A 13,390-nucleotide genomic window follows, 5' to 3' on the forward strand; every position below is an offset into this window, starting at 1 on the left:
TTATTTATTTATTTATTTAGTATACAATATTCTGTCTGCATATATCCCTGCAGGCCAGAAGAGGGCACCAGATCTCATTACAGATGGTTGTGAGCCACCATGTGGTTGCTGGGAATTGAACTCAGGACCTTCAGAAGAGCCGGCAATGCTCTTAACCACTGAGCCATCTCGCCAGCCCCAGCACAGTCTCTTGAAAGCAAATAGAATCTACATCTCTGTTGGTGTTGGTGTTTGGAGGTTGGGGGACGTTGGTGAAACAGTCCTGTGTACCCCAGACCGGCCTCAAGTACGCTATATAGTCATGGATGATCTCAACTCCTGATCAACCTGCCTCCACCTCCCCAGTGCTGGGATTCCAGGTGTGTGCTGGCATACTCAGCCCAAACCAGGCTTCCATACCTATCTTTGCTATGTTTCTCGGTGTACTTCCATGATGATAGGTGGAAGGAAATGGAAAAAGAAATATTTGGATTCCAGCCCTTTATTCCACTGAACTTTGGGAAAATCTCCACCTTGCACACACTCCTTCCGTTTCTCCGGCTGATAAGTCCACTTATAAAAACGAAGCTTAGCCGGGGCCAGACCTACAGACATCCACGGAAGCACCATGATCAGGACCTTGCTGCTATCTGCATTGGTGGCTGGAGGTAACTTCTGTCTGGTGAAACTGGGACCAGACACTCTCGCCTTGCCTTGAGCGGCTGTCCCCTCTCGGGTCGGTCCCTCAGTTATAGGAAGCTTGGAGCAGGGTGTGATGACACACTCCTATAACCCCAGCCATCAGGAGGCTGAGACAAGAGGATCACAAATTTAAGGCCGCTTCAGTTACCTGACAAATTCAAAGACAAGCTGGGAACTGGGATGAATTACCGGCTGGCGGACCTATTAGATCACCCCAAAGCAAGGGTTCCCCGCTCGGATGTGGGTATGTCCACACACACAATCCCCAACTGGTACAATCCTCTCTCTTCACAGCTCTCAGCTGCGGGTACCCCGCTTTTGAGGCCCAGCAACATGTGAGCAGAGTAGTTGGAGGTGAAGAGGCCACACCCAACAGCTGGCCCTGGCAGGTGAGTCAACCACACCGGTGGGTCTGATATTCAGGCAAACATGAGGACTGGCGGAAACACAGGGGGCAACCTGGGCAGTTTCACCAATACAATACATTCCTGGCAGCCTTGGCCAGTTTGGAGGTTGAGAGAAAGGTAACTTCTCCAGAAGACTTCAAAAAGGAGCCACCAGCCGGGCGGTGGTGGCACACGCCTTTAATCCCAGCACTCGGGAGGCAGAGGCAGGCGGATCTCTGTGAGTTCGAGACCAGCCTGGTCAACAAGAGCTAGTTCCAGGACAGGTTCCAAAACCACAGAGAAACCCTGTCTCGAAAAACCAAAACAAACAAACAAACAAACAAATAAACAAAAAGGAGCCACCAGAGGCCCACTTCTCTGAGACACACATTTGCAATGCTTGCTGGCTCACGGGGTTACTCTGTGAGGCAGTAGACATCTCTCCTATGCAAATATTCTTTGTTTGAACGGACCAGTCAGGGCTGTTTATGCAAATTAATTAACTACACTGTTACCAATGAACATAACTGTTTCCTTACACTGATAGAATCATAGTGTTGTCAAAACTGAAATTTGGCACAGGCACAAATGACTAGATCTTTCATAGGACATGTGTGACCCTTATAATGGGTTTTTAAAAAAAAAATATCTCTTTCCTGGCATAATTTGCACTTAGTTGAAAAGTTGTCTGTAGAAGAGGATTTTGTTGCTGTTGATTATTTCGAGACAGGATCATAGGTCTGTAAGACCTGACTTAGAAAACCATACCCAACACCAAACACATGTTTTTATATGTATTGTTTTTGTGGGTCTGGGTTTCTCTGTGCAGCTCTGCCTGTCCTGGAACTCGCTCTGTAGACCAGGCTGTCCTTCAACAGAGATCCACCTGCCTCTGCCTCCCAAATGCTGGGATTAAAGGCACATGCCACCATTGTCCAGGCTATTTTACATTTTAAAAAAGATTTATTTATTTATCTGTTTTATGTATGAGTGCTCTAACTGCATGTACACCTTTATGCCAGAAGTGGGCATCAGATCCCACTAGAGATGGTTGGGAGCCACCATGTGGTTGCTGGGAATTGAACTCAGGTCCTCCAGAAGAGCAGCCTGTGCTCTTAACCATTGTGCCATCTCTCCAGCCCTGTTCTACTTTTTTTTTTTTTTAAATGTCAGAAGCACGTCTGTTTTAAAATAGCTTTCCTGGGGAGCTGGAGAGAAGGCTCCAAAGTGAAGAGTACTTACTGTTCTTTCAGAGGACCCCAGTTCAGTTCCCAGCACCCACGTAGCAGCTCACAACAACCTAGAACTCCAGTTCCAGGGCATCCAGTGCCCTCTTCTGGCCTCAAAGGGCATTAGACAAAGCACATGGTGCATATACATACATAAAGGCAAACACACATACACATAAAATAAAAGCCAGTATGCATTATTTTTTTAAATATTTATTAAGTACACAGTGTTTTGCCTGCATGTATACCTGCAGGTCAGAAGAGGACACCAGATCTCATTACAGATGGTTGTGAGCCACCATGTGGTTGCTGGGAATTAAACTCAGGACCTCTGGCAGAGCAGCCAGTGCTCTTAACCTCTGAGCCATCTCTCCAGCCCCAAGCATTATCTTTTTATATTCAACTACTTATTTATTTATTATCTATTTAGATTGGGTCTAACCATGTAGCTCTGGCTATCTTGGAACTCACAATGTAGACCAAATCGGCCTCAAACTCAGAGATCCACCTGAGCGCTGGGATTAAAGGCATGCGCCACCACTCCCATCCTAAGTGCTGTTTGTATGTGTGGAATAGGTAAGCTCTTTCCGTAGATCACATGAGAAATAGTTCACGGTCCTGCTGGCATTGCTGCACGCAGCTGCCTTTGCTCCCATGTAAAATGGGCATGATAAGCAGTAAACGGTGCCCTGTGGGGTCACAGGAGTGATGAGAAGTGACTCTTGTTCTCAGCTCAGAAAGATGCGTGACACACGGCAATGGCCACAGTATCTAAATACTATTCTATTGGAATTATTAGTGATGTTGAGAGCCCTGCCCAAGTGGTCCCTATTTTCCTGATAAAGGAACTGGGACTCCGAGTGGTCACATAACAGCCCAAAGCCACCCTGTTAACTTGGGAAGAGTCAAGATTCAAATTTGATTCAGAGGTTGAGTATGTAGTTCAGTTGGTGTTTGGTAGTTCTGGTTAGATCTGCATTGCCACATAAAACTTTGGGCATGGCGGTGCAGGAACATAATCCTAGTATTTGGAAGGCGAAGGCAGGAAGAGAGGTGCTCAGGGTCACCTATGGTTATATAAAGAATTTGAGACCACCTTGGGATATGTAAGACCTCAAGCATTTTTTTAAAGCAACTGATTTTTTTGGTCCCCTCCATGCTACAGGAAGCTATTTCTTTCCTTCCTTTCTTTTCTTTGTTTTTTTTTTTTGTTTTGTTTTGTTTTGCTTGTTTGTTTTTTGAGACAGGGTTTCTCTGTAGCTTTGGAGCCTGTCCTAGAACTCACTCTGTAAACAAGGCTAGCCTCAAACTCACAGAGATCCGTCTGCCCCTGCCTCCCCAGTGCTGGGATTAAAGGCGTGCGCCACCACTGACCAGCAGGAAGCTACTTCTTTACTTCTCGATAAACTCACCTTCAAAACCAAAAGCAATGGCTCAATCCTGGCTTTTCTGCCCATGAGAAAAAAATTTCTATCCACAGGGAGGTTTTGTGTATTTTAGATTGGAGCAGAATCCTTTTGAGTATCTTTCTTCATTTTATTTATTTTTTAGTTATACTTTATTTTTATGTGCATTTGTGTTTTGCCCCATGAATGTCTGAGTGAGAGTTCCTGGAACTGGAGATACAGAGAGCTGTGAGCTGCTATGTGGATGCTGGGAATTGAACCCGAACCTCTGGAAGAGCAGTCACTGCTCTTAACCGCTCCATCTCTCCGGCCCCTCGTTTTGTTTCTTTTATTGCGTTTATTTGCCGGGTAACTCATGTATGTCATGACACTCGTGGATGTCAGAGGACGACCTGCAGAAGTCGGTCCTCTCCTTCTGTGCAGGTCCACATGGGACTGAGCTCCAGTTGTCAGGGTTCCTCCCTGAGCTCTCTCCCACCCTTCGTGTGTCTTTCTCAACCACTGTCGGGTTTGGGGCAGTACCAGGAATTTAACCCAGGGTGCTGCTTACTGATTTCTCCTCATGGCTTGCTCATGCTGCTTTCTTGCACAACCCAGGACCAGCTGCCCTGAGGTGGCACCTGCCATGGTGGGTTGGGCCCTAAGTATCAATCAGGAAAATGCCTGTATCAATTTCTCTATAGGAAATCTGATGGAGGCACTTTCTCAATTGAGGTTCCCTCCTCTTCCCAGACGGCGCTAGCTTGTGTCAACTTGGCATAATACTTGCCAGGACAGCACGCGTGTGCATGTGTGCACTGTTCTGGATGGTGTTGTCATAGAAACTTCATGGAGAAGGTGGCATCAAGCAGAGACCAGTAGGAAGTGGAGAAAGTTATGCTAACAGATTGCAAATACAAAAGCCCCGAGATTACATATCCACCTCCACGTCCTATTTAGTGATTTTTTAAATTTATTTTGTTTATCATGGATTTGTGTTCATTTTTGTTGCTGTTTTGAGACAAGGTTTCAAGTAATCCAGGTTATCCTGGAACTTGGTACAGAGCCAAGATTGTCCTTGATCCTCCTGCCCACACATCCCCAGAGCTGAGATTATAGGCATGAACAACCACAGTTTTGTGCTATTTTTTTCTATAAAGCATTAAAATGCTTTTATAGTAACTAGGTTTGGTGACACACACCTGCAGCCCCAGCACCCAGGAGGTGAAGGCAGGAGGATTAGGGGCTCTAGGTCATTCTTGGCTATGTCCCAATAGACCCTGTCTGTTGGGGAGGAAAATGTTTTATCTTGATGGTTTGGGTCTGAGGATAGACCCTTAAGCACGGGTCTGAGGGAAGTGCACTGCCCACCTTGCCTTCCTCCAGTGCCCTCCCACCCATGCTCCTGTGCTTCCCCCCAGGTCTCCCTGCAGTACAAGTCCTTGGGGAAGTGGTACCACACCTGCGGAGGCACCCTGGTGGCCAACAACTGGGTCCTAACAGCTGCCCACTGCATCAGGTAACTGAGCACCCTCCCATCAAGTGACACTCAGCCCTAGAGCAAGGATCCCCGGATCCATGGACTGTAAAGGAGCCTGGAGAACCGCAGCTAGCCTGGCTGACGCAGAGGCGCAAATCTATGCCTCAGTGTTGTTGAGTTCCTCTGCCATAGGTGACAGACACTGAGTGCCTTAGGCTAGGAGGATGTAGAGGAGGGAAGAGGCCAGCAACTCCTTTCTCAGGAGTACCAGTAATGGTTCTGAACAGGGGACTGTTTCCTTCACGGCGCTCTGCACTGGGGACACTCATGGGGTGTTTGTTCACAGAGGCTAGGGAAAAGTGGTCACTGACCTGTCCTGCCTCCCTGCCCCTCACAGCTCTTCCAAGACCTACCGTGTGGTGCTGGGCCGACACAGCCTCTCCACCGCGGAATCCGGCTCAGTGACCGTCGAGGTCTCCAAGCTTGTGGTCCATGAGAAGTGGAACGCTAACAACGTTGCCAACGGGTATGTTCTATCCCGTCTGGCGTTCTCGGGGATGGAGTTGGTAGGTTGCACCGAGAAGGGTCAACCCACCCGTCCTCCGCCCCTTCTGTATGGAAGGGAAGGAGCTCCCTCCTCCTAGAGACGGAGCCACCCCCGGTAGCTGCTGGGGCCCATGTGGGAATGCTGGAGTTACCAGAGGAAGGAGAAGCAAAGGCTTGCGGGAGAATCTGCTACCCTGCCTGTGGGGGGCCAGCCTGGGATGGTACGTGGGAAAATGACAATGGTTGCTAACAGGCAAGCAGGAATAGCCAACACCCTTGTTCTACCTTTCTTCTGACCCAGGTATGACATTGCCCTGATCAAACTGGTCAGCCCAGTGACCCTGACTAGCAAGATCCAGACCGCTTGCCTCCCAGCTGCTGGGACCATTCTTGCCAATAACTACCCCTGCTATGTCACAGGCTGGGGCAGGCTGCAGAGTAAGTGAAAGCAAGCAGGCACCTTCCAAGGCCTGGCAGGGAAAGGGGGTGGTGTCACCTCTGTCACTGGGGTGTTTGACTGCCTTGGAGGGGCAGGCTAGCGGAGACTGGAAAGGACACCTGGTTCAAATCCCAGCCCTCCCACTATTAGCTATGTGATGCGGGCATATTACTGAGCCTTTCTGGTGGCTTCCTCATCTGTAAAATGGGCAGAGGACAACAGGAGGAGGGAGGGAAGGTGGGGTAGCAGCTGTACGTGATTAACGAGGTGCAAAGCAGGTGAAAGTCCAGAGAAACACTCAAGACACGGTAGCCCCTGTGCGTGAGCTGTCGCTGTCACTATGGTGAGGTGAGAGGTGTACAGGTCACACTGTGTATTTCGTGTGGCCCCATAGCTCAGAATAACACGGTCTCTGTGACCTCGAGCTTCTGGAGACCCATGAAGTCCCCGTGGATCTCAGCAGAGCCTCTTCTCGCAGGCTAAAGCTGAGCCAGATTTGATTGGTTAAGTGTCCTGCTCACTGGTGATTGGTTCAAGAATGAGCACCTGACTCAAGCTAAGCCAATCGGAACGGGGACTAGGGAAGACTCTTTCCCAGCCATTTTCTCCTCTGCAGAGAGGGCTGAAGCCCATCTACCAAGCAAGGGAACAAAGGAGAGGCAGGGAAAAGTAGCTCAGGCTTCTTGGCTGTACCCGCCTAGTTCCTCATTGGTAAAGTGGAAAGTGTGACGAAGATCAAAGATGTTTGTGAAATGCTCTGGATCCCGGGAAGTGATAACCAAGGGTCAATTGCGTGCTAATTAGAGCAGTCTTGGGCAAGACCCTTAAGTCCCGTGGCTTCCACATCCTGTCACACAGGAGTAAATGCTGCCGTGAGGACAGCCTGTTTGGAGAGCCTGGTAAAATGCAGCTGAAGGACGCTGATGAGGGCTGGGGAACAGCTCAGCTGGTAAAGCGCTTGCTTTGCAAACATGGGGACCTGAGTTCCACCCTCAGAAGCCATGCTAAGAAGCCAGGTGTGATTGTGGGTACTTATAATGCCAGCTCTGGGAATGTAGAAACAGGGAGCTCCCTGGGGTTCCCCATTGGGTGAGCCCTAAGACCCCGACTCAAAAGAGGGATGGTCCTAAAGCGGCAGTCCTCCACCTGTGGGTCACAGCCCCTTTCAGGGAGGGTAACATAGCAGATATCCTGCATATCAGATATTTACATTACGATTCATAACAGTAGCAAAATTACAGTTATGAATTAGCGATGAAAATAATGTTATGGTTGGGGGTCACTACATGAGGAACTGTATTAAAGGGTCACAGCTTTAGGAAGGCTGAGAACCATTGCACTGGAGGAAGAGAGAGAGAGAGAGAGAGAGAGAGAGAGAGAGAGAGAGAGAGAGAGAGAGAGAGAATGAAAATGAACTTTATCCTGGCCAACTGTGGCAGTGACGTGGGGCCATGAGGAAAATTACCTTCACGACAGAATTTTCTTTCCCAGCTAGAAGGCTCCAGATGGCTCCCTGTCTTAGTTAAGTAAGAGAAACGGAACCCAAGTGCAGACACACAACTAGGTGTCAGGAACATTTTGGAACAAGGAGTCTGAAGCCTGTAAGAACCATAAGCTTGCCAGGCGGTGGTGTCGCATGCCTTTAATCCCAGTGGTCAGGAGGTAGAGACAGGCAGATCTCTGTGAGTTTGAGGCCAGTCTGGTCTATAGAGTGTGTTCCAGGACAGGCTCCAAAGCTACACAGAGCCGGCGGTGGTGGCGCACGCCTTTAATCCCAGCACTCAGGAGTCAGAGGCAGGCGGATCTCTGTGAGTTCGAGGCCAGCTTGGTCTACAAAGGGAGTTCCAGGACAGGCTCCAAAGCTACAGAGGAACCCTGTCTCCAAAAACCAAAAAACAAAGCTACACAGAGAAACCCTGTCTTGAAAAACAAAAACAAAACATAAGCTCTCTTTCAGAGAGTCTTTTCTGCCTCGTTCTTCTCCGCGTCTAAAAAAAAAAAAAGGCATCCACAGCCCACAGCTCTCTGGCTTTCATCTCTTTATGCCACAGCCTCCGAGAAAGGAGCCCATTGGCTTTAGCTCGAGTCAGGTGCTGACCCCAGAACCAATCACCAATAGCCAGCATACAAGCCGATTGAGGGCACAGTGCAAACATGGCCACCTCCACTGCAACTTTGTGAGTGGGAGAAAGTTGCATGGACCAGAAAGGGGCGAACAGAAATCTAGGCGGTGATGCTTACCCACCCACCTCATCCCTGTACCGTATGTACTGCTGGCAAGCTTTAGGGACCCTCCTGCCTCCATCCCCACCCCCACAGCCACACTTGACTCTGGCCGTGAGCACTGGGGATCCGAACTCAGGTCCTCAGACTTTCTTGGCGAGCATTTAACCGACAACCCCACTGCCTTCTTTTTACTCGGAGTCTCTGCCCACTCTCACCTTCTCTCTGGTCTCATTCAGCCAACGGGGCCACTCCTGACGTCCTGCAGCAGGGCCGCCTGCTGGTTGTGGACTATGCCACCTGCTCCAAGTCTACCTGGTGGGGAAGCACCGTGAAGCAAAGCATGGTGTGCGCTGGCGGTGATGGTGTGACCTCCAGCTGCAATGTGAGTATCCACCACCAGGTGGCCCAGTCTACAACCAAACATGGCCGGGATGTGGCGGGGGTGGGGGTGGGGGTGTGTGAAATGTTGGGGGTATCCTAGGGTCCATCTTCTTCCTCCCTCCTAGGGCAGGAGCCTTGCAAACAGTTCTGGACCATTTCAGAACCTGACCTTTGTTCTCAGTCCCCAGGAACGATGGTTTAAGCCCCATCACCCTGTAGCGTCCTCTTTGCCTAACGGCTAGGAAGTCTTGAGTGTTTCCTTGGATCTCATCCAGGTCTCTACTGTCATCCCACTGTAATGACCCAAGGTGGCCCCTTGGGTAGCTGCTATAGAAGTCTTCTTAAAGACTATGGCACGAACCGAAGGTCTTGTTACAGGCAGATTCTTCTGAGGGGGAAGAGGGTCCTCACACCCACAGTCAGTGCCTGACCTGCACAGACCCCTCACCCCATGGTCTCCTTCGAGCAAGTCTGAGCCTCTAACGCTCAGTTGCCTTCTCCAGTGAAGCTGGGAAACTCAGGCTGCCCTCACAGGCTTGAAAAGACAAGAGGCACAGAAAGTGCCTAGGTGCAGCTTGGGGCACGTACCTATCATCCCAGCACTAGGGAGGGTGAGGCAGGGGGATTGCTCTATGTTTTAGCTCAGCCTGGACCACATGGAAAGAACCTGTCTGGGAGGAAAAATGTGAGCCAAGCAGGAATGATGATCCACACCTGTAATGCCAGCATTTATGGGGCTGAAGCAGGAGAGCCAATTGTGAGGCTGATCCCCAAATAAAGCTATGCCAGCTCCCGTAGACAAGGTACCACAACCTGGGACCTGGCTGGCCTCAGAGGATGGTGATCAACATGAATATACTAAGAACCAGGCCACTTTGGGCATCCTCTTCCTCCGTTCACACCCGACTCTGGCTTCCTAGGGGGACTCCGGCGGACCACTGAACTGCCAGGCATCTAACGGCAAGTGGCAGGTGCACGGCATTGTGAGCTTCGGCTCCTCTCTGGGCTGCAACTACCCCCGCAAGCCATCCGTCTTCACCAGGGTCTCCAACTTCATTGACTGGATCAACAATGTAAGCACCACCAGCCCCAAGCCCGCAGTCTGCCATGAGGCCTGCGGGGCTTCCCAGGATCAGCAAGTGTTATCTCATTTCTTCTTATGGGTATACAGGTCCAGCCTTCACCCTCCAATGCAGTCAGTGGTCATATTATGTTTACAAAATCCACACCCAAAGGTTTGAGACCCCTACAGCCTTAGTTGTCAGCACTTAGTTCCCCTGAAGAGTGCTCCCCAATCCCTACAAGATGACCAACTGTTCCTATCTACCCCCAGACAAAGGACTATTCAGTTCTGTGTTAGCTCACTCCCAGGCAAATGGGACCGAGTCCTTTCCTGGAAGCCCAATTTCCTTTTTACTCTAACAAGCACAAATTATTAAAAGAATAGTTGGGGGAATGTAGGCAGTACAGTGCATGCCTTTCGAGTACCAAGACCTGAATTCAATACCCAGAATCCCTGTAAAAAGCCAAGCATGGTATGGTAGCCCATGCTTGTAGTCCCAATGCTGAGGAGGCTGAGACAAGCTGACCCGCCAGAGCAGCTGAGGACACAGGCAGCAGTTGGGGGGAGCAGCCAGAACAGTGGGAAACTGGCATGCTCAAAGGATGGAGGGAGAGGGAGTCTGGGGAGGGATGCTAGTGAGGGAGGGGTTCTGCCTACAGGGTGTATTTTAATTCACTCCTCTATAGCCTCCCCTTTGGTTTGCTTTTCTGTAAAATGGAATTTGAACTAAACAGACTTCTCAGCAGGAACAGCAAGGATGGTGGCACTTGTGACAGAGCCCATAAAGTAGGGAAGTTGTCATTGTCTCATTCCCTCCAGTCCAATCTGCAGGGAACCTTAAATTGAATTGGATTGTTAGAAAAAAAGATATGAACTGGCAGCCATGCACACGGGGAGAGGGTGCTGTCCAAGCCAGCCTGAGGCTGCTTCCAGGTTTGCCCACTCGTCCTTGGCAACTTTTGTGTGCTGGTTCTGGTCGGCCCACACTAGACTTAGCCCCAGAGCATCCAAAAAAGATTGTTAGAGCTCAGAAATGGATCAAGGAGATAAAGGCTCTTGGTGAAAAATTTGACTGACGGCCTAAATTCAAAGCCCAGGACCCACATGGTAGGAGAGAACAGACTCTCACCAAGTTGTATTTCAACTTCCATACTTGTGCTGTGGTACAGATGTGCGCGCGCGCACACACACACACACACACACACACGCACGCACGCACAAATACATGCTTCTTTTTTAAGTAAGTTAGAGGAAAAAAACCCCAGAAAATCAAGAGGGATTTTTACATTTTGGTTTTGATTGTGAACTGGGGAGAGAGCCATGTCTAAGTTTTGGCAGAGGGAAATCTAAACTCAGTTTAGAGCATTTCAAGGAGCCTCAGTGACTGGGCAGAAAGATGCTAATGGGTTTTATCTCGGGCAGATCCTGGGATCTTTTGTGGCCCCAGCTGCTGCGTCAGTCACTATGCAGCTGAGCCTGGCAGCACCTTTGGGACCTAAAGCATGACTTGTCCCAGCACCTGCTGTTCCCAGCCACAGACACAGGCAGACAGAGCAGGGCAGATGGCTGCGGGTGGGGGTGGGGGCAGTCAGGAAGATCAAAAAGGGAAAGCAAACCTTGCTGGGCACCTGAGCAGAGCCCTTGCATTCTCAGGAGAGGTCAGTGTTGGAAGGCGGGGATTGGGGATGGGGGCCAGCAGGAGTAGGGAGCTGAGGAGCCAGCTGTCCCTGAAGGAGCAATGGAAGCCTCACAGGGTCCCAGCCCAGGGCCGCACTGTGTGCGCGCATGCAGCCTTAAGTCTCAAACAGCTGCAACCCTGAGGATGCTGGGAGCACCTGTCTACACAGCCTTAGGTGATGAGCCAAGGCCAGCAAGCTGCCAACAAAAGGCACAAAAGAGATCAGGCAGCCCGAGACATTCACCCTCTCAGCAGCTGTCCATTGGAAAATGTCAGCCTGGATGCTTCAGCAATCACAGCTTTATTGTTCTGTCCTGAAAGGAATATATTTCTTTATTTAAAATATTGTTTATAAAAAGAATATAGGAGTTATTAAGTAAGCAGGGAAGATCTCACTTTAACCTGTGTTCCCATTCTACAGAGGGAATCACTGTGAATTACATGCCATGTGCTCTTCTGGGTTTTGTGTGCATATAAGACAAAAATATAAAACAAAACAAAAACCTGTATTGCCAGACATAATCAAAACATTTAGCCTGGAATGGTGGCAAACACCTTTAATACCTACATTTGGGAGGCAGAAGCAGGCAGATGTCTGTGAGTTCAAGTCCAGCTTGGTCTACAAAGTGAGTTACAGGACAACCAGAGCTGTTACATAAAGAAACCCTGTCTTGAAGAAACAAAGCAAAACCAAACAAACAAACAAGGGATGTTTCATATTTCCATTGTAATGCCTGCACTACTGCGGTGAGCAGCCTTGGCCAAACCTTGGACTCTGCTGAGGGCCTGGGCTATAGCAACCGGCAGCTCCACTGTGTACAGAGACTGTATGTTAGAATGTACAGGGAATCCCAGCACAGTGGGAGGTGAGAGGGTCGGGAATTCAAGGGCATCCCTGGCTACAAAGCAACTTTGAAGCCATCGTGGGCTATGAGAAACCTCATCTCAAAAAAAAAAAAAAAAAAAAAAAAAAAGCCCCAAGGGCTATTGTGCAGCTCCGTGGTAGCGTAGGTGTGAGACCCCAAATTCCATCCCAGCACCAAAACCAGACACATCCAAAAAAGTATTCGATCCGCTAATTGGTCTTGGAAACAAGAAACAATTAGCACGGTGTAGTGGTGCACACCTTTAATCCCAGCACTGGGCAGGCAGAGAGAGGCAGGCAGCTCTATGAGTTCAAGGCCACTCTGGTCTACAGAATGACTTCCACAACAGCCAGAGCTACACAGTGAGACCCAGTCTCAGAAAAACAAAGAAACAGATTGCACCCAAAGCCACACCTATCTGTACATTTGTCATGCACTCATTAGAGATACGTGGCCTCTGGTCCTGAGGCTCCAGCAGGACTCCAGGCGAAGACCCCTCTTTACAGGTTGGGAAAGCCATGACTCCCTGAGAGTCAGCCATCAGGCTAACCTCACCTTCTCCTGTGTGTCCTGCAGGTGATTGAAAAGAACTAAGGGAAGATGGCTCTGGGGCTGCCACCTTGGAAATGTAGTCACATGGAAAGCGGTAATAAAGTGACTCTATGAATCACATCCTGGTATGATCTGTCTTATTAACCAGACGTCCTAGCCTCAGGGCCCGGAAAACAAAGCCCTGGAGGAGCGTGGTGCGATGGGGCACGTTATAATCCAATGCTCAGGAGGCATCAGGGATGGGCTACACAGAACCCAGCTCAGAGATAAACCCTACCATGTGAGCTCAAATGGATGTTCATAGAGCAAAGACTATCAGAAAGAAAGGAAACTAAGTCAAAGTCAGGATAGCTATACAGACCCCAGGGGCAGCCAGCATTTCACCATTGCACGTCACTGCCATCAGGGGACAGGTTCACTTGGCAAGGAAGACACTGGAAGACAGCGGTGGGGACTCAGGATAGCCGAGCTCTGTCCA

General features: G+C 49.6%; 1 protein-coding gene across 1 annotated transcript; it reads left to right on the plus strand.

Moving 5' to 3' along the window:
• Positions 1–594: 594 nt before the first annotated feature.
• On the plus strand, positions 595–13,030 carry LOC126509572 (chymotrypsin-like elastase family member 2A). Its single transcript, XM_050155538.1, has 8 exons — positions 595–647; positions 976–1,070; positions 5,103–5,200; positions 5,559–5,687; positions 6,009–6,145; positions 8,609–8,754; positions 9,674–9,826; positions 12,937–13,030. Exons 1-8 carry the CDS (start codon positions 608–610, stop codon positions 12,952–12,954), a joined length of 816 nt encoding a protein of 271 aa, XP_050011495.1. The 5' UTR covers positions 595–607; the 3' UTR covers positions 12,955–13,030.
• The last annotated feature ends 360 nt before the right edge of the window (positions 13,031–13,390 follow it).

Source organism: Alexandromys fortis, unplaced genomic scaffold, assembly GCF_014885135.2.
Source record: "Alexandromys fortis isolate MF-2015 unplaced genomic scaffold, M_Fortis_MF-2015_v1.1 scaffold_26, whole genome shotgun sequence".
Lineage (NCBI taxonomy): Eukaryota > Metazoa > Chordata > Mammalia > Rodentia > Cricetidae > Alexandromys > Alexandromys fortis.

Excerpts from the sequence above, each read along its gene's own strand:
- LOC126509572 (XM_050155538.1), top strand. The coding sequence starts at position 608 with ATGATCAGGACCTTGCTGCTATCTGCATTGGTGGCTGGAG. Across the intron at positions 1,071-5,102 it reads CCAACAGCTGGCCCTGGCAG|GTCTCCCTGCAGTACAAGTC; the intron begins GTGAGTCAACCA and ends GCTTCCCCCCAG. Across the intron at positions 5,688-6,008 it reads GCTAACAACGTTGCCAACGG|GTATGACATTGCCCTGATCA; the intron begins GTATGTTCTATC and ends CTTCTGACCCAG.